Genomic DNA, 19,861 nt, shown 5'->3' with positions numbered 1-19,861 from the left:
TTGTGGTGTGAAATTGTCTATTTTTGGGATTTGACATAACTAATATTCGCATAAAAATTGAAGTTACTAGTGATTGCATTCTGCGATGGATAGTATCCGCCAACGAACCCTAATTGTTTGGTGTTATGAATCTGCCAACGAATCGTACACAACTATATTGGTGTATCCGCGTGTAAATTGTTGGTATTACTAAGTGCTGTTAGAGCCTAGCTTAATTTCACTTCTTGAAGACCTTGTTTGAAAGTTTATTATTTATCCTTGGAACTCACTAAGTTCGTTATGAACTTACTTAGTTTCCCTTACCATGTTAGGATCTGTTGAGAATGTGGACTTTTGAAGGGACTTAGCTAGACAACAGACTCTTTTGTAAGCCATTCATCATACTGTCGTAACATGCATATCAAATCGGGACTATTGTTTAAGTCTCTTGTAATTGAATTGTGTAAAAGCAAAATTGAATCTTTTATATAACTGTTGTATATAACGAATGATGGCACTTTACCAATTTATTAACTTTTATATTATGTGAATTAAGGCTTACTCTTATTTTCCCTTGATTTATGCCTTAATTCTTTTAATCCACCGAGTGACATTTTGGAATGTATACCTTTATTTTCTTTTGGTTTTGTTTTAAAAATACTACTTTGCCAAACGTCATCTTAAGGTTGTTTTATTAAAATCATATTGATTGACTTAGCTACTAAAACCAATGTTTTTGTCATTACGAAATGATTTATATTTTCTGATAACATCACCATTCGTCAGTCAGATGGTCAAATTGGGGTGTTACAATTTTTATGATATCAGAGCTTCGGTTTAACCAATTCTCGAAAGATAGAATTTAGTAGTAGCCCCCGATATACATGTTACAGGTGTCTAGCTAGTCCTCTTATTGAAATGCCAAGTTGAGTTTGTGTTTTGTAGTTAATATTGAACTTGATGTCGACAAATTCTCGAGATGCTATCGGTGAAGGATAGAGAGCAATGCTTCTTCACAATCTAGAGGTCCCAGCTAAATAGTGATAAGAGTGTAGATATCACAAATAAATTGTTTCATTTTGGGTACAATTTAATATATCAAATACAGATTATATTAAAATAATAAAATCTTGGAAATCTGAAATCCATCCAACTATTTTCAGCATTTCATCGTTATTTGCTTTTGAGATGCACAACGTAACTAGTTTTGATAGCAAAATAAATCAACCACAACAAAAGAGAAAACCACCTTGGGTAATGAGATGTATTCATTCATAATGTAATTTCTAAATTTCTAGAGGCCGCCACCCATCTTCCTATCTCCTACATTTTCTCACTATTACCATGGGGAAACACCCAAAACAAATATGAATCTGTATATAAATTAGGTCAAAAGATACATAAAATTAAAGAATAATGGACCTCAGTGTAAAGAGTTACATGAATCTGAATCGCACTTTTATCAGTACTATACCGCTATGACGTGTGTAGCCAGGTGTCCTGTCAAGAAAAAAGCATCGCCTATCAGATTCAACAGCTACAAATAATAACACCAATTATCCTTAAAGCGAGTATTTATTTTTGTTAGCAATGGAGTCAAATTCCAATAATTAATACTCACAAGCTTAGTTGTACATTTTTGTTTTTATTAGCATTGAAAATTAAGTTCGAACCAAGCATGAGAACTTGAGCTCCATAGTTCTATCTTTATGTTGAACCAAGCTCAAACTTTAAGATCCTAATGACCTCAAAAAAAAAAAACACTCCTCCACCATTAGCATATATACTTACATTTCTCTATGGTAGTGTATCCTCAAAAAACACCGCTATACTTACATTTCTTGTACTCATTAACATGCATCCACTTGGTAGAGGACCATTTGTCCCCCACAATCACCGGGCACCCACCTGCCACCAGCCATAAGACAGTTAAATTCTTTTGTTTATTTGGCTGTAGATAACTAAAAGTTGTGATGAATGAGAAATGTTTTTTAACATAAGTGTCACAATATTATAGTATGGCTGCAGATATTTTTCCCATGGAAATGCAAAACTGCTCAATCATTCTTGAACCATACAAGTAAAGAAAAGCCCAAGAAAGGTAGGTAAGGGATTGACTGCAAACCATGCAAACTTGAAGGATCTACTGTGGCATCCGGTTTCATGCTCCAGAACAGCAATGCATCACCCATCTTAGGCTTCACAGCAAGACCACCTTTGCCACATTTGGACAATGCATCCCACCATGGAACAGCGCTAATATTGCCCTTGGCATTTGGAAATATTGTCTCCCCCCCTTCTTCAACATCTGACCTGCATCAGTAGCATTGACTAATGTAAGCGGTAACATTTCTTTTTCTTTTAACTTGGGTTCAGTTTCCATAGGCATGTACAGAGAAAATTATAAAACTTACAAATACATGAGCATAGTAGCCAAACGCTGGCCTCCATGTCTAGTATTGTACTCATCAACGAAGTAATCAAAATGTGGTTCATATTTCTGTCCAACTTCATAATGGAGAACTTGAAGACCTTCTCCATGCTCTGTAGATTATGAAATTAGCTAACTCGTCAGAAAAAAAAAAGAAAAACAATCAGCCACAAGAAAGAAGCAATAATTGGAAAAACAAGGACAATCCATTTAATTGCAAAAGGACATTAAAAATATGTTTACCAAAATTATAAAAGTATCCCGTTTGCATGTGGCCGCTAAGGTTTAATTGAGACTCATAACCAGGAGATTACAGGGAAGAAAAGAACATGTCAACAGATTTTTGCACAAAAAAGGAATTTAATTATTGCTTCAGAGGATAATATCTGTAGAAGGTTATGCTTTGTGTTAGAATCTCATACCTATAGGAATGAAACTGTACTCTGCTATCCTTTTTTCTATATCACTAATAATTTTATCTTGCCCTCTTTTCAGAAACATACCCGAACTTGTACGCACCCTGTGAACAGTACAAGTCTAACGTCATAAGATGTAACATTGGGTCCAGTGTTCAACACATAAACTGGTCTTCAAACAAAACAGGGCTTCCTCAAATAAGTTTTAGAACTATACTTGAAAAAAAAAAATTGATTTTCAATATACATCTTTCGTTAGCATTTATAATTACAACAAAAATAGAGATGGAAGGATAAGAAATGCAAACCTGCTATCTTTACTCTTCCCTGTTTTGCTATCAACAACACTGGACTTTTTCATGAAAGGTTTAGCAATTTTTATTAGGTACTCGCATTCTTCTTTGGACTGTTCAAATTAGTTTAAACAGTAAAAAAGTATTACATCTAATGAAATTGTGAGTGGAAAATAGTATCAACATCATCATCACCATCATTATTACTACAAAAATACATATGCCGTTAACTTTCTTAGCTGTAAATATATATATATATACTTGAAGCAAAATGAAACTGAACAGCACTACAAGAGGATCATGATTATGAAAGCAAGTTGTGTTAACTAGGCAGAGTTATATTAGTTTAGTAACAAGAAAAGGGACTTGAAAGGTTTCCTCCGTCTTTTTTGGAGGGGGGGGGATAATTTCAATTCTTTTAATGTTTAAAGGAAAATTTCGTAGCGTAAGCACATTAAACCAAAGGGATGAAATTGGGAATTTCAAATAATTGATACTGACCAACAAATCTCAAGGATATATGAAACGTTGATACATTTTAGGTAAAATAAAGATTAAAAAAGAAAAAGAAAAGAACCCAACCAAGAAATTATGATAAATGGAAGCTCTAGGTTCCCAAGAAAGGACTTCAGTCCACTTCTCCCTTCTGTTTCCCAATCTTCCTCTGCATCAGCGCAAATGTTAAACAATTAGAAAATGCTAATGAAAAGAGGTGTCAATGCGACGAAGGCTTTACCTTTCAGAAGCCATGCGTCTATAAGAAGTGAGATCATAGGACGAAGAATCGTCGGTGGTCATTGGGAGGGAGAAAATCCCTAATCCCAAAAGCATCAACAAAACGATTGTTAACATAAACAAGATCGATAATACAAGTGTTACTGTCAACCTTTTCTTCGCTGTGAATCGAGAATGTCTCACTTTCGCCATTCTTGAATCTAAACAAGAAAGATTCCAGCTCAAAATCCTAAAGGTCAATCCAATAATACCAAATTCCTAATATTTTTCAGATTGATAAACTTTTGACAAATTTCCTTCCGAAAAGGAAAAAAAAATGAAAGAGAACTATTTGAGGACTAACCGAATTTACAACGTCCATTCAAGAACGCGCCTTTTTATACAACAAGACGGTTAAGAAATGACAAGATAACCCTTGTTTTTATATTTTATTTCTTTTATGCTTCGCAGTAAGATTGAGCGTAAAATAAATGCATAATTGTAAAAAAAATACAGAGTTTTTGAGTTTGAGCCTTTAATCTTTTTTTATTGGCATTCTCAGCATTACGATTTTTTTCATAAATCAGCCTAATTTTAATGGAAAACGTGAGTTAACTATCAATCAAACCGCAAATCAACAAAGTAACCTATATTGTTTGCCACATAAGTACGAGGTTATAGATAACATCATCTGTAAAAACAAAATTATTCAACAAAATTCCTTTTCTTTTCTTTTTTAAATTTTATTTTCATCTTCTTTGTTCTCCTCTTTCTCTCTTCTCCTTCTAGCTACTATCGTCGTTGTGCCCAACCAACGATCGATCATATTTTCACATCGGCTTATTTATTATAGTGTTTGAGAGAGAAAAATCAGAGCCATAGATTTCTAATCCTTTTCTTCCTCTCTTTTTTTTTTTTGTTAGATCTAGCGGTATCTAAGTAGATTTTCTTTTGTTTTCGTTTTAGGTTCTCTTGAAAAGGCAAAACGACAGAGAAGAGGCTTTTTTTAGCGTTGTTTTCTTTTTGTTGGAGGTTTCGGTTACATTTTGGAAGAGCTAAGGGAGATTGATTAGTGGATTTATGTTAATTGAGTTTGATTTGGTTTTGGTATTTTCATGGTATTTCCATGGATTGGACTATAGAAGAGCAATCTATACTCGAAAATGGGTTACAATAGTGAGTTTTCTTTTTGCTTTTTCTTTATTCTTTTGGTTGCACGGAATTTCGGGTGTTTGATGAAATTGTCTTTTGTAAATAGGCATAATTGTCGAAAATATCGGACCTTTACGCCAAATGATTTACAAGGATGGTTACGAAGAAAATGAAGATGACTCATCGCTCCCTCCTCTCATCAAACGTCTTCTTAAAGACTTCGGCGATGGTTCTGCAGACTTTGACAACATGACGATGCCGGAGATTTTGAGACCGTGATTGTGAAATCCACTCGCGTACGTAACACTCGCGGTCAATTGTCGTATTTGTTTAAGCCTTTGGTTGTGGTTGTGGCAAGCCTGATGAGGGCTAGGAGAGATGGATTGGATGTTAAGGATGATAATAAGGATGAGGAGGATAGAGATGGAGATGGGGAAGGTTTTGAGATGTTTGTGGTGAGATTGACGGTGAGGAGTAAGAGGGAACGCGGCGGTGGTAGGAGTTGGGTCATGTGGAGAGAAGGGAAAGCAAAGAAGGCTTCTTGGAGTTGGAGATGGGCAAACTACGAGAGTAGAGGGAAAGAAAGAAAGACATGAGAGAAGGGTAGGCATATTTGAAATTGGTCAAGCTTCTTTGACACGTCATCTACCTATGGTTGATTAACTATCAACTCACGTTGAGGGTGTCAATCAAAAAAAAAAAAAGGTTAATGGCTCAAACCCAAGATCTTTTGCAAGAGGGTTGGCTAGAGATTTCTTGTAAAAACATTAGCCCCGCTCAATTCATAATGACAATATTTCGACCTTTTTTTTAATTCCATGGATTATTCTCATTATGCACATAAAGGAGGAGCCGTATGAGGTGAAAATCTCATGTACGGTTTTGGAACAGAGAATTCTTTGAATCGAATGACGACCGTAACGGATGTTGGCTCAATTCGAAGGAAATTATGTGGAGGCCTTACAGAATTATTATGAAGCTATGCGACTAGAAATTGATCCCTATATACTATATAACATAGACCTTATCCACACAAGTAATGGAGAGCATACAAAAGCTTTAGAAAACCCATAAACATTGAGGGTATCTTTTACAATTATGCCAAAAAAAAAAATCAATTCAAATTCAATTCGATTTTACTTTTTAAAATTTGTATTCTATTTGGTTTAGTTTTCTACTCATAAATTTAAAATTTGCAATTTTTAAAGGTGTGATGATAAATTTAGTTTTTAATGTTTACATTTGTTGTCAATTTAATATTTATTTATTTTAATTAAATTTAGTCTTTAACTTTTCAAAAAAAAGTCTAATAATTTTTTAACGAAATGATTATTAAAACATTAATTTTAACGTTGTTAATGTGACAAATTGCATAACAGTTCATGTGCACATCATACTAATATAATATCATTTGTCTTATATGTCATGCCAACAAATAAATAAAAATTATAAAATAAAAAATATAAATCAAAATTAAAAAATAAAAAAAGTTCACAAAAATTTAAAAAGCAATATGGAGTACATGTGGATTGTCATGCAGGTTGCAGTGTTTCAAAATTTAACATTTTAGTTAGTTTTCTCATTTAAAAGCCATCATCTTGACTTTTTTTTCAAAAGGTTCATGATCAAATTTGACTCATTTTAAAAGGTTAAGGAACAAATTTAGCTAAAAAAAAAGAAAAATAAGGACCAAATTGACAAAAATGTAAATGTTAAAGGCTAAATTTGACATGATGTTTTTCTCTAAACTATGTTGAATTTTATTTTATTTATTCATAAGTAATTTTATTTCAATAAATAAAATTAAATAATTTATATTAAAATATTAAAATTATTTTAAAATACGAAATATAAATTTTAAATATTTGTAATAATATTAATTATTTGTAAAATTTTATTTGAATATATAATTTAAAATATAGTTATTATAAATTTAAATATATAATTTTATATATTTGAAATAAATTTAAGTAGAAGTATAATTATTTAGTTAATATAAATGTTGACACCATTTTTTTGATAAAACGAAAATGAATGTGGGAGTTGCCACCAATCTTTTTTGATGAGGTGTGATCGAGTCACCTCGTAAAATGGTTATTTTTAATAAACGGTTTAGATTTATTAAAACGATGCTTTTGATTTGCGAAATTCAGAAAAATAGGTCCAGGAGTAAGTTACGTGTGAAGAAGGATTAGCACCCTCGAAACGCCCAAAAATTGGTACCTAGTTGATTAATTAGTGTCTTAGTGTCGAAGGTTGAAAGATTTTAAAATACGATCCTTGTATTAAAAACTTGGATAAATCAAATTAGCCGTTAAGACCCTCTCTTTTCGGAGAGAGAAAATATAATACCCAATGAGTTAGGGTATGATATTTCACCTCCTCAAAAATGAGTTTGTCTGAGAACTCGTGCAATAAAGTTTAAAAGGATATCCAATTTTTTAAATCAAATAAGAAAAATCGCAGCCCAATACGTTAGGGCACAATTTCTCAAATTTCTAAACATTGAATATTGCTTTTATTATTATTTTTAAAAAATCCTCATCTCGAGAAAACGTGTCGTATCCAATGCGTTAGGACACAACGTATTGGGGTTCCCGATAATGAGCTTTTTATGTTTTTTTTTAAAAAGAGCGTTCTCGATTATTTAGATTCAACGAAGAAAATTAGAACCCAATACGTTTGGGCTCAATCCTCTCGAATCTAAACACGAAATTTTGCTTATTTGAAAGTTGAAACTTATGCGTCGAGATAAATTAGTCTAACTCAATAAGCAACAATAATACGATAGGATGTACACATGCAGCAATAATAAGAATGCATAAAAAGGGACGGATGATAATATGCAAAATAATAAGTATACGAACAAATAAAATTAAAACATTTTTATTTTTTTTAAAAAAAATAATGAATGAATAACTAAACAAATGAATCAAACGAATAAAATTATAAAAAATGCAAAAAATGTATGGATGTACACATGTATGTAAATAAGCATGCATGCATATATTTATGAAAATTAAAAGGTATGTACATGGATATGTGTACAAATTACATACTATAAACATATAAGCATATGAATATGTATATGTCACAGGTTGCGCGTGGGAGCACGCAACCATGACAAACTTGTGCGATCCATCGTATTTGAAGGAGGTCATTTGGCCCAACCAAACTGGCCCGTTGCTTGGAGAGATTAAAAGCCCATCCCAAGAGCCTGGTAAATATGGGAAGTGATCCAAGAAAATATGATTATGTAATCTTAGAATTCTAATTGTATACAGCTTCTAATTGTGTCTTCGAGTTCTAATTGTATACAGCTTTTAATTGTAGCCTTTGATGTACTTTGAGGCTCAACTATAAATAGAGACCTCTTTGCTCATTGTAATTCATTAAGTTATCAATAAGAATTTTGAGAGTATTCACTCAAACTTTTCCCTCAAGTGTTCTTGCTTTTCTGTGGCTTTCGTTCATCTTTCAACGTTCGTTCTTACTTCGTTCTTCTGCTGTTCTTCGCGGGTGCCTTGAGGAAATTCTGTTGAATCCTTTATCATTGCAAGTTAGGCTGACTTAGGCATTTTTAAGCAAAGAAACTGCCTAAGGTCGCACGGATCGCGTGAGAAACTCTAATGAATAAGGTACTTTAACCATTTCTTGATCGTTTCGTGGTTGTTTACTTTGATGATATTGTGGTGTATAGCAAGTCTCTTGAAGAGCACATGGGACACTTGAGGGAGGTGTTCCAAACTTTGAGGGAAAATGAGCTGTTCATCAATGAGGAGAAATGCTCATTCGCCCAACAAGAGGTGTCATTCCTAGGCCACATTGTGGGAGGTGGTAAGATACGAATGGATAAGAGCAAGGTTCGAGCCATTTCAGAGTGGGAGCCTCCAACCAAGGTAACGGAGTTGAAATCCTTCTTTGGGTTGGCAAATTACTATCGACGCTTTGTAGAAGGCTACTCTAGAATTACCACTCCTTTGACGGACATGTTGAAAAAGGGGAAGGTATGGGATTGGAAATCGGAATGTGAGAAGGCATTTAATCAATTGAAGCAAGAAATGACGAGGAACCCGTACTTGCCTTGCCGGATTTTGCAAAGCCTTATGAGGTACGCACGAATGCATCAGATTATGCTATTGGGGGAGTACTAATGCAAGATGGGCACCCAATTGCTTTCGAGAGTCGAAAGCTTAATGAGACGGAGCGTAGATATACGGTCCAAGAGAAAGAGATAACTGCGGTAGTACACTGCTTGCGCACATGGAGACATTATCTATTGGGTTCCAGGTTCGTGGTCCTTACCGATAATGTTGCCAATAGTTACTTTTCTAACCCAGAAAAAGTTGTCTTCCAAGCAGGCTCGTTGGCAGGTTTTACTAGCAGAGTTTGATTTTACAATGGAATATAAACCAGGAAGTGCCAACATTGTGGCTGATGCACTCAGTCGAAAGATGGAATTCACAGCAATTAGTCAACCTGATGGCTTTTTGTTGGAACGCATTCGAGAGGGATTGTCCCATGATCCCACGGCCAGAAATTTGATTGAGCTTGCCAAGGAGGGAAAAACAAGAAGATTTTGGCTTGATGGGGACCTGTTATACACTCATGGACACTACCTGTATGTGCCCCATTATGGAAAACTCCGTAAGGAAGTCATGAAGGAGTGTCATGACTCGAAATGGGCAGGCCACCCAGGGATGCATCGCACTTTGGCCCTTTTGGAGGAACGTTATTACTGGCCTAACATGGGTGCTGATGTGGAAACCTATGTGAAAACTTGTCTAGTATGCCAACAAGACAAGGTTGAGTTAAAGACTCCAGCCGATTTGCTTCAACCCTTGCCAGTTCCGGAAAGGCCATGGGAGAGTTTATCCATGGATTTTATTATTGGTTTGCCTAAGTCTGACGGGTTTGGGAGTATTCTTGTTGTGGTGGATAGGTTTTCAAAGTATGAGACATTTATTCCGGCGACCAAGGAGTACCCTGTTGAGGAAGTAGCTCGATTGTTTCTTAGACATGTGGTGAAATATTGGGGAGTGCCACTGTCTATTATCAGTGATCGAGATAGGCGATTTACGGGCCGATTCTGGACGGAGTTGTTCAAGTCAATGGGCTCAGATTTGAACTTCTCCATGAGCATGCATCCACAAACCGATGGGCAAACTGAATGAGTGAATGCATTGTTGGAGACATATCTTCGACACTACGTAAGTGCCACACAAAGGGATTGGCCAAAATTGTTGGATGTGGCCCAATTCTCATACAACTTGCAGTGAAGTGGGGCCACGAATCAAAGTCCATTTAAAATAGTGACGGGTCAATAGCCACTCACACCCAACGCTGTTGTGACCCATTATACAGGACCAAATCCGGCAGCCTATCGATTCGCAAAAGATTGGCAAGAGAAGAATGACTTGGCTAGAGCTTGTTTACACAAGGCAAGTAAGCGTAGGAAGAAGTGGGCTGATAAAAAACGAAAGGATGTGCAATTTCAAGTGGGTGACTCAGTCCTCGCTAAACTACACTTGATTTTGCGATATACTGGCTTGCACAAAAGTCTTGTGCAAAGGTATAAGGGGCCGTTCAAAGTTGTGAAGAGAGTAGGCAAGGTGGCCTACAAGCTTGAGCTGCCAGCAAAACTTAAAGTCCACCCAGTCTTCCATGTAAGCATGCTTAAGCCCTTTCATGGGGATCAAGAGGATCCAAATCGAGGCAAGTCTGAACGAGCACCGATGGGGGTAAAGGTGTCGTACGATCGTGAAGTCGAAAACATTGAGGCAGATCGAGTAATTAGACAAAAGTACCACCGACCACGGCATGAGTACTTAGTACGATGGAAGGGACTTCCTGATAGTGAAGCAAGTTGGGAACCTGCCGAGGCATTGTGGCAGTTCCAAGGGAAGATTAACCAGTTCCATAAGAAAGATGCGACGAGGGCGTCGCTAGAACAAGTGGGGGAGAATGTCATGGGTTGCGCATGGGAGCACGCAACCATCACAAACTTGTGCGATCCATCGTATTTGAAGGAGGTCATTTGGCCCAACCAAACTGGCCCGTTGCCTAGAGAGATTAAAAGCCCATCCCAAGAGCCTGGTAAATATGGGAGGTGATCCAAGAAAATATGATTATGTAATCTTAGAGTTCTAATTGTATACAGCTTCTAATTGTGTCTTAGAGTTCTAATTGTATACAACTTTTAATTGTAGCCTTTGATGTACTTTGAGGCTCAACTATAAATAGAGACCTCTTTGCTCATTGTAATTCATTAAGTTATCAATAAGAATTTTGAGAGTATTCACTCAAACTTTTCTCTCAAGTGTTCTTGCTTTTCTGTGGCTTTCGCTCATCTTTCAATATTCGTTCTTACTTCGTTCTTCTGCTGTTCTTCGCGGGTGCCTTAAGGGAATTCTGTTGAATCCTTTATCATTGCAAGTTAGGCCGACTTAGGCGTTTTTTCTGTTGAATCCTTTATCATTGCGAGTTAGGCTGGCTTTGGCGTTTTTAAGCAAAGAAACTGCCTAAGGCAGCACGGATCGCATGGGAAAACTCTAAGTTCGTGACATATACACGTACTTATGAAAATTAAAAAAATGTACATGTAGATATATATAATTACGTATGTAAATTATATAATATAAAAATACATAAGTATGTATATATATAAAAATCCTTGTACTTATATGCATATATCAAAAAATAAAATATAAAGATAAATTTATAACAACTTTTAAAGGTATACGTATATATGTTACAAAAATATGTGCGTGTATGTAATATATATAACAAACTTTTAGAATAAAAAATAAAAAATACATAAATGAAATGAGGATAATAATACTAATAATAAATAATAATATGGTATGACAATGTTAATACTATTAAAATAATTGATTTAATAGGAAGAATGATTACAATATCAAATTAAGGATTAAATCAAAAAGTAAACAAGATTTTAAGGCTGAAATTAAAAATAAAAAAACACAAAAGGACTAAAATCAAGACGCGCCTGAAAGGACGAGGACCGAGGAGGAAAATATCCCCCGCTGATCAAACGGTGTCGTTCCAGCGGGGGTTAAATTGAAATCAAAAAACAAAATAAAGGGGGAATTTAAAGAGAAGAAAAACTTGATTGCGAACGTTAAAAAAAAGCGAAGGGGCTAAAAGAGCAATTTGCCCCTCCGAATGAAAACACGCGGATCCCCCTAGAGCGAGTCGGGTCCTGTAAAACGGCGTCGTTTTGGCGCTAAAATTCCCAGCTGAAACGACGTAGTTTCGTTTATACTATATAAACCAAAATTCGTTTTATTTTTTTCAATTTTCCCTTTCTTAAAACAAAAAAAAAAAAAACTAAAAAAAAGCTCCCAAACTCCCTTTCCTGTCCCAAAAATCGGCCAGAGTCCGGCCGTCAATACCGCCTGCCACTTGGGTCTCGGCCCAGTAGCCATTGTATGAAAGCGGTCGTGAGCCCAAAAGTACCCCTTTTAAATGCCCTTTCTTGAGGAGTCTCGTTCTGGAGTTAGAAACACCGAGATATCAGCAAATCGGGCCGAAAGGGGTAAAAACCTTCCGCTTCTCTCTTTCGCCGTCGATCTAAAACAGGTAAATCTAACCCTTTTTTGTTTTTATTTCGTTAGATTATTAAAAAAGAAGTAAACAAATAAACACAAGAAAAAAATACCTTAGAAATATGATTGCTTTATATTTCTCATTCGTTTTTTTGAAAAGAAAAAGAGCAAAAATAAAAAAATCAACCCCCCCCCCCCCCGAATTACAAAAGTTTTTATGGCTTACAATGTTTTTTAATCTATATTCTTGCTTGTCACTTCTCTGCAGGCAAGTGGGTTGATGGGGCGGTAGATTGGGCTGGGTTGTAATTGGGTTTGTTTGGTTTTATTTGGGTACTGGGCCGGGCAAAATGAGCTGTACAATAAATATTACATAAAATATATTAGAGTATAAAAGCTAAAAAAAAACTATTGCTTTTAGGTTTTTTAAAATTCAAAAGTGTCTGTTTAGGTTACGACTCCAAAAACATTTTTAACAAAACTTAAATGATTTGGACCGATTTTTAAAGGTTTTGGGCTACTGAGTTTTTTTCCTGTTTGGGCCAACCCAAAAATAGAAAAACCAATTCGATCGTTTTTTTATCAGGTCATGGTTCGTTGTTCAACAGTGATTCTTTTTGGTAAGCAGGTTAACCAATTTATTTTTTTGAAGTTTCACGTCAACAATCACATAACTAGTTGTTTTTAGTCTGGGCTCAATTGAATTTTTTTTTTACAATATTCTTTTTCCATTAAAACCTTTAAAAGGACCTCATTTTGATTTTCTAGAAAAATTCTTAAAATCCGAGTTTACTGAAAATTTAAAATAAATAGATATATATTTATTTTGTTTTCACTAAAAATGTTATCAAAATTTGAAGCTTTAAGTTTTAATTTATAAATTAATCCTAATTGAAGTCCTTAAAATCTTCTTTTCAAACACTCTTTGAATACCAAATCCTAACTCAGGTCCCAGGCTACAGATAGATGTAATTTTTTCAATTTTAATTAAATAAAAATATAATTGACTAAAATAAAATTATTTTATTTCTATTCTATCATTTATGTTTATCTAAATTAATTTTATTTGTTGTTTTAGTAATTATGTCTTATAATTTTATTGTAAAGAAATAAATATTAAACATATTTTCATATTTTAAAAAACATATTCTCATTTACAACACATTTCTAAATTAAAAAAAGAAAAGCAATTTGTTTCTTAAAAGAACTGCTTCCCTAAATCATTCAGAACCTTAATTTTCAATTTGGAGGAGATCGCCTACAATCTTCAATTGACGCTATTTCAACTTCTCTTTTTTTTTCTGCCTCGAATCATCCTATTTTTACAATAATCTATTTTAGCTTAATTTTTATATTAAAGATTATCATTATACACTGGAAAATAATAATAATAAAAAGTTAAAAGAAACAATCTAAAGAACAAAGTATAATTATTATAGTAAGGATCTGTCAAACTTTACAAAGACAAGACTCGAGATTCAGAAAACTTAATATACACAGAACTGGAAAATTTGACAGGGTTTTAGTCTCTTATTTAGAACAATGAAAAGGAATACACAAGACTAATCCAAATTATGACTAATAATGAAATCAATAGAAGGAGAAATTAATTGAGATAATTAAAGAAGGTTGGGTGGTGACCGGAGATCAATGGGCACTAACAAGGAAAGGATGCTGGCAAACCCCACATTCAATTGTCTCAGAACCCGAGCTGGGAACTTGGACCTGCAACATTTCTCACTCAAATCAGACACACAATCTACAACAACATAACACTTCAATATCCGCTTTGCAATCCAGAAATGACCATGGATTGCACACACACACACACACACACCTGCAAATGAACGGTGCAGATAGGACAGGCAACCTCCTTCATCCGTCTATCAGATCCATCTGACTTGGAACCTGACCATTTCATCAAGATCAAATTAAATTGTCCATTTCAGAAGGGTCAAATTTCCATTATCCAGGTAACACTTTAAACTAAACATAAATATGTAACCCTTTTGCATTTTATTTCACTAATATAATAATATACAAATATTCATTCGTGAAAATAACTCAAAAGTTAATTATTGAATTTAAGTTCAGTAACTTAATTTCTTCGATGGGCAGAAATGATAAAAACACCACTCAGGGTACAAGAAATTACCTGATGATGCTCTGCAATTTTTTTCCATCTCCTGTTTTATAAAATCATCACAACCAAACAATTCATGGAATTAACTGATCCAGATTTTAATAAATTAATGTAAGATGAACACTATAATCATCAATCTTAAAACGAAGGCATACCTCAAGCTTCCTAGCAAGATCCTCATGACTCTGTAAAGCAGCAGGTTTACTTGCCGTTTCCTTAGCAATACTCAGCCTCTGAGTCACTTCAGCCTTTAACACAACAATAGGCTTAAATGTTAAGTTATATTGACCAAGAAAAATAGCAAGTTTACATATGACAATTCCTTTCTCCAGAAAGGGATTACGAATAATATTATATGTTCATTCTTTCCTGCACTCAACCCTTCCATGGTTAAACCACTAACAGAAAAGCTATAAAGGAGCAGGGAAAATATTTCATGGTTAATCCACATGAAAGTAGATACTGCTCATCCTTCATAACCCTTCCATTGGTCAGTCACCCAATGATAGGCTTAAAATTAAAAGACAGCTAGAAATGCAGATTCTCTAAATGTTCAATCAAGCAAGTTAACAACCTATATAATATGTCCTTGACCCACAGTAATGACCACACACCAATACCTAACTGGTTGTGAAAACCATGAACAGGAGAAACCGCAACATACACCGTTTAGCTTTGAAAGAAATTATAAGAAACAGATAAATAAGCTTACCATGCATCGGTCGCAAACCCTAACTGGTTGAGCATTCTCATCAGCAGTTAGAGCGATTCTACCTTGAGTACATTTGTCACAGAAAATATCCCCACAGTTCCTGCAGTGGTGCTGAGAGAAAAAAGGATAATAGAGCATTAAACTTGAATCCAAAAGAAACACAAGCAGGAAACCCTTTTCATTAACACAGAATGAGATACCTTGCGCACAAAAGCTCCAAAATCAGTTCCACATGCAGTGCACTTTGAAACAGCTTCATCAGGGACCTAACCAGAAGAAGAATGCATAAATAAGCCCATTATGAACTTTTTAAATATTCTTTCTATTTGACCGGAACAGGTTTTAAAAAAAACTTCCTTAGGACCCTAATTTTACCCAATGATCTTTCTCCTCGGTGCCAGGCTTCATCAAGTTCATCCAATCACCAAATCCTTTCTTCTTTTCTGAAGGTTGTTCAGTAGTCTTTAGAGAGTCAGGAGGCCGACTTCTCCCACCCATCTCCTTGACCTGCAATTAAAAGGTGAAAGAATAGAGTCATAAGACTTACACATGCAAGTGTGAACGTATTTCTGAAGTACCAATCAGAGGACAACAAATGAAAAAAGAATCAAGCCATACATGATAGAGGATTAGTGGAAAGAAAGCAACAAAATCTCCAAAGAAAAACATTTTGAGCCTCAAACACTAGAAACACACAGATGCCTACAGCCTAAAGGCTACAGAAACCTGATAGAAGAAGCATGACAATTTTCCATATCCTTCACATGACTAAAAGGCTAATTATTTTAAAAATTTTGACCGCTGTAAATGAACTAGAATATATTGCCATTGCTCTCTCTTCTGATAGGCACTTTTGTCAAATTCCTAATGGTCGTTTTAAGAGAATGGTAATTATTCTTGCAGATTATATATTTCTTAAGCTACAATAAACCATGCAAAATGATAATTCACTATTTTCCTTCTCCAGACTCCTGAAAAGAAATGAGTAGACTTTGTACATATGTGTGTGTATGTCTTTCCATGAATTATTTACCGAGTGTGCATTTTAAGTCAGCTTTTGTGTCCATTTGCAGGAATGCAGAATTCATCCAAAGTATGACTCTAGAGAATTTACCAACCATGACCCGGGGGGGGGGGGGATAATGATAATGAAGAAGTGATAGAAACTAAACAATGAACTGTCATAAGAAATTAAGAAAATTATAACTCTCTGACACCAACCTGTACAGTTGCAGCTGTTACAATATCCAGAAGGGTGTTTGTAGTGTAACTGTTTGATTGCAACCCGATCCGACTTGGTTCAATGTCAACAGAGCTCTTCGACCAGAATGCAAAAGTAGATGTGTCGGTCACCTACATAAGAAGAAAATATACCCAATGGCCACGTCATTAAAAGAGAAAATTACAAAGTAAAACATATTGAGGAAGGAAAAAAAAATTAAAAACTTAAATACTATGTAACTTACTTCACATCTTGTGATGTTCTCAATGGGATATATTCTCAAAGTTCGGCTGGTGCTAGGGTCAAGCATACGAATACCATCTAAACCAATCTGACACCAAAAAGATGAAGCTATATTATGAGTCTAAAGTACTGGATGAATATAAGAACGCATTTATCTGCTATTAATAGGAACAACAATATAAATAAACCATACAGAACTAGAGACTTCCAATATGAACTAAAATGTTTGATTAACCATACAGAACTAACGAAACTCCAAATCATTTTAGCCATTCAGTTTAAATTCACACATAATTCAACATACTGGAATTGATGCCAGGAACTTCATCTTTCCAGACAAAATTAAATCAAATTCAACCAACCTAATTAAGAATTACCTGGCAAATTACATCCACGGGGCCTTCTCCTCCACCTTCACTCAACAACTTAACCCGAAACTTCTGGACCCCACTCTTTACGGCTTCCAGGGTCTCCGCCTTAGGCACCGCCCTCACAATCTTACCAGAAGATGAACCTGACGAGTCCTTCCCAGAAGGGAAATTAATGGCCCGCCCATAATCGTCGAATTGGACCCAAGTCGATGATTTTGGGGCTGTGCCACTTGCCCCATAAGGCTCCACCTTTCCTCCTTCATAAGCATAAACCCCATCACCGTATCCACCATCATCACCGAAGTGTGAAAAGCTATCATATCGCTTACCATAGAGATCGGATCCCATATCGTATCTGCTCTGGTTATATCGTGCTCCGAATTTATCGTCGAAATAACTGCCACTGCTTTGATCCAATTTCATGGAATTATCGTAGGGGTTGTCATAAGCAGGAGGGACAGAGGATTGTGATGATCCTATTTGATTATATGGGGTTGAATAGTATGGCGGAATAGGGTTGGGGTTGGAGTCTGGCGGAGGAGGTACATAGCTAGGATGCTGATCATAAGGCTGGTAATAAGGTTGCTGGGAGACAGGTGAATCATAAGGCGGGAAAGAAGGGGCAGCGGGAGCCGACGTTGGCGCGATCGGATGCTGATTGAAAGACGGTTGCGAATTCAGGGTAGTTGGCGGCGGAGGAGCATAAGAGGGATCAGGATTTTGGTAATCGGAAGGGGAAAAAGGCGGTGCTGATGCGTAAGGTGATTGATGAAATTGGGATGGGTTGGAGGTGTTAGGGTTTGAAGGGTGATAATAGGAGGAGCTGAAATCTCCTTGTTGCATGGCTGATCTGCTCTGAATCCTGAATTTGATGCTAACTTCTAATACTATGCCGAATTTGATGGGTTATTATTCCGTCTTCCGAAAGCAAGTGTTAAATAATTTAATTTTGGCAATAATTTCACACACCAAATGATGATTAATCATTATTGCCCTCTGGATTGAAGCCCATAACTTTCCAAGCCTGCTGGGCTTCCATTCCCTTTTATTTTTTCTTCGTTTGTGAGAATACTACTTATATCATGTACATTGCATGCAGTATGATGACTCTCATATTTAGAGTTATTTAGTATAATTTTCATAGTATTTTAGGAGTTAATTTTAACATTTAGGTTACTTTTTATTGCATTTTATAGTTTTTTAGATTACTTATACTTTATTTTATTTTTGCTTGTTTTTATCATTTTTATAATTACTTTGGATTCATTTGTTATTTTTCTTTCTCTATTTTTGGTCATAGATGAAGAAAAGAAAACTTGCAGCAAAGAGCCAAAAGTGGTGAACAAAAGTCTTTCACTCCACCAAATTTAATTCAATGTAGTGGACGTTCCACTACAACTTCTGCATACGATGGAGCGATGCGATTGAAGAACCAAAAAATAAGGGTGGTTAGATTTAAGAAAAAAAAACAAGGAGGAATAACTTGGGGATAAAGAACAACTCTCTCCCATTAAGAAGAACTTCAAACTTGCAAAGACAAGAAGAAAAAGAGATCTAGAGCGCTTAGGCATAAATTTTATAACTACTTTCTCTCTAGATTGTTTCTTTTTATTTTTTATTGATGCAAGTTTGTTTTAAATATTTTCTTGTGTAATTTTTCAACTCAATATGAACTAAACTCTATTTTCTTAGAATAATAATGAACCATATTTCTTAGTTAATTAAATTATTTTCTTTTTGATTGTTTTGATCATTGTTAATTATTTATTCATTCCAAGGCTTATTTAATCTGCTTGCCCAACCACCAAGTTGTATTAATTTGATAATCTTTATTCTTCTTGAAGGAGAAAATTAAGGTTGCGATCTAGACTTAATAGATTAGGATTAACTTTAGTAGTGTTGACGAATGAGTTAATTTGTCGCTAGGATGGGTGTAATAGCCCAAATTTTCCTGGCCCACATACAGTTCAAAAATTAAAAAAAACCAAATAAAAATAAATAAAGTCCAAAAATAATAATATCCATTTACAGATAGCCCAATAACCCAAACAGATCCCAAATACCCACTTAACCTAGCCCAAACCAAAACCCAATTAACCTAGCCCAGCTAATGTGGAAACAGAAAACCCTAACAGTATCCAGCGCCGCATTAGCCACGAGCGCCTCCTTCTCCCCACGCCTCCACGCGCTGCGCCATGCCACGTTATCGTACGACCATTCCTACAACAAACGAAAGACGAACAACGCAGCAGAGTCAGATCCCCGCGCGTGTTGCGCCTCCGCGCCAGGTCCACGCGCGCCTTCTCCAGGCTGGCCACGTCCCTCTTCCGTACGACGGTTTCACTGCAAAAACACGCAGCAAGAAAAGCAGAAAGGGGACAACAATAAAGAAAATAGGCAATAGGAGAAAAAATAATAGCAAAAATAAATTAGAATTTTTATTATGATTGTATTTTTATTTTTATTTTATCTCCGGCTATAAAAAGGGAGAAAAACAATGTAAAAGGGGCCTTTTTTTCCTTTTTTACACACACGATATCAATACAAAGGAAAAAAAAACATTTTAACAAAGCAAAAATCGTTCAAAAGGTGATTAGCTTCCCGATTATTGTTTGAT

The 19,861-nt window shown here is 35.3% G+C and overlaps 2 protein-coding genes across 2 annotated transcripts; both read right to left on the bottom strand.

Moving 5' to 3' along the window:
• Positions 1 to 1,216: 1,216 nt before the first annotated feature.
• LOC105793838 (probable prolyl 4-hydroxylase 3) lies at positions 1,217 to 4,137 on the bottom strand. Its single transcript, XM_012622696.2, has 8 exons — positions 3,856 to 4,137; positions 3,702 to 3,783; positions 3,135 to 3,232; positions 2,833 to 2,930; positions 2,394 to 2,523; positions 2,105 to 2,292; positions 1,816 to 1,887; positions 1,217 to 1,479 (listed from the first exon to the last, which is right to left on the bottom strand). Coding segments are annotated over exons 1-8 (861 nt in total). The 5' UTR covers positions 4,047 to 4,137; the 3' UTR covers positions 1,217 to 1,477.
• Positions 4,138 to 13,966: 9,829 nt separating this feature from the next.
• On the bottom strand, positions 13,967 to 18,163 carry LOC105793837 (protein FREE1). Its single transcript, XM_012622695.2, has 10 exons — positions 17,251 to 18,163; positions 16,875 to 16,961; positions 16,630 to 16,761; positions 15,784 to 15,915; positions 15,609 to 15,674; positions 15,409 to 15,519; positions 14,852 to 14,944; positions 14,709 to 14,739; positions 14,391 to 14,461; positions 13,967 to 14,278 (listed from the first exon to the last, which is right to left on the bottom strand). Exons 1-10 carry the CDS (start codon positions 18,085 to 18,087, stop codon positions 14,201 to 14,203), a joined length of 1,638 nt encoding a protein of 545 aa, XP_012478149.1. The 5' UTR covers positions 18,088 to 18,163; the 3' UTR covers positions 13,967 to 14,200.
• Positions 18,164 to 19,861: the final 1,698 nt, after the last annotated feature.

The sequence above is a fragment of the Gossypium raimondii genome, chromosome 3 (genome assembly GCF_025698545.1).
Source record: "Gossypium raimondii isolate GPD5lz chromosome 3, ASM2569854v1, whole genome shotgun sequence".
Taxonomy (NCBI): Eukaryota; Viridiplantae; Streptophyta; class Magnoliopsida; order Malvales; family Malvaceae; genus Gossypium; species Gossypium raimondii.
This window is presented reverse-complemented; position numbering and strand designations above follow the sequence as displayed.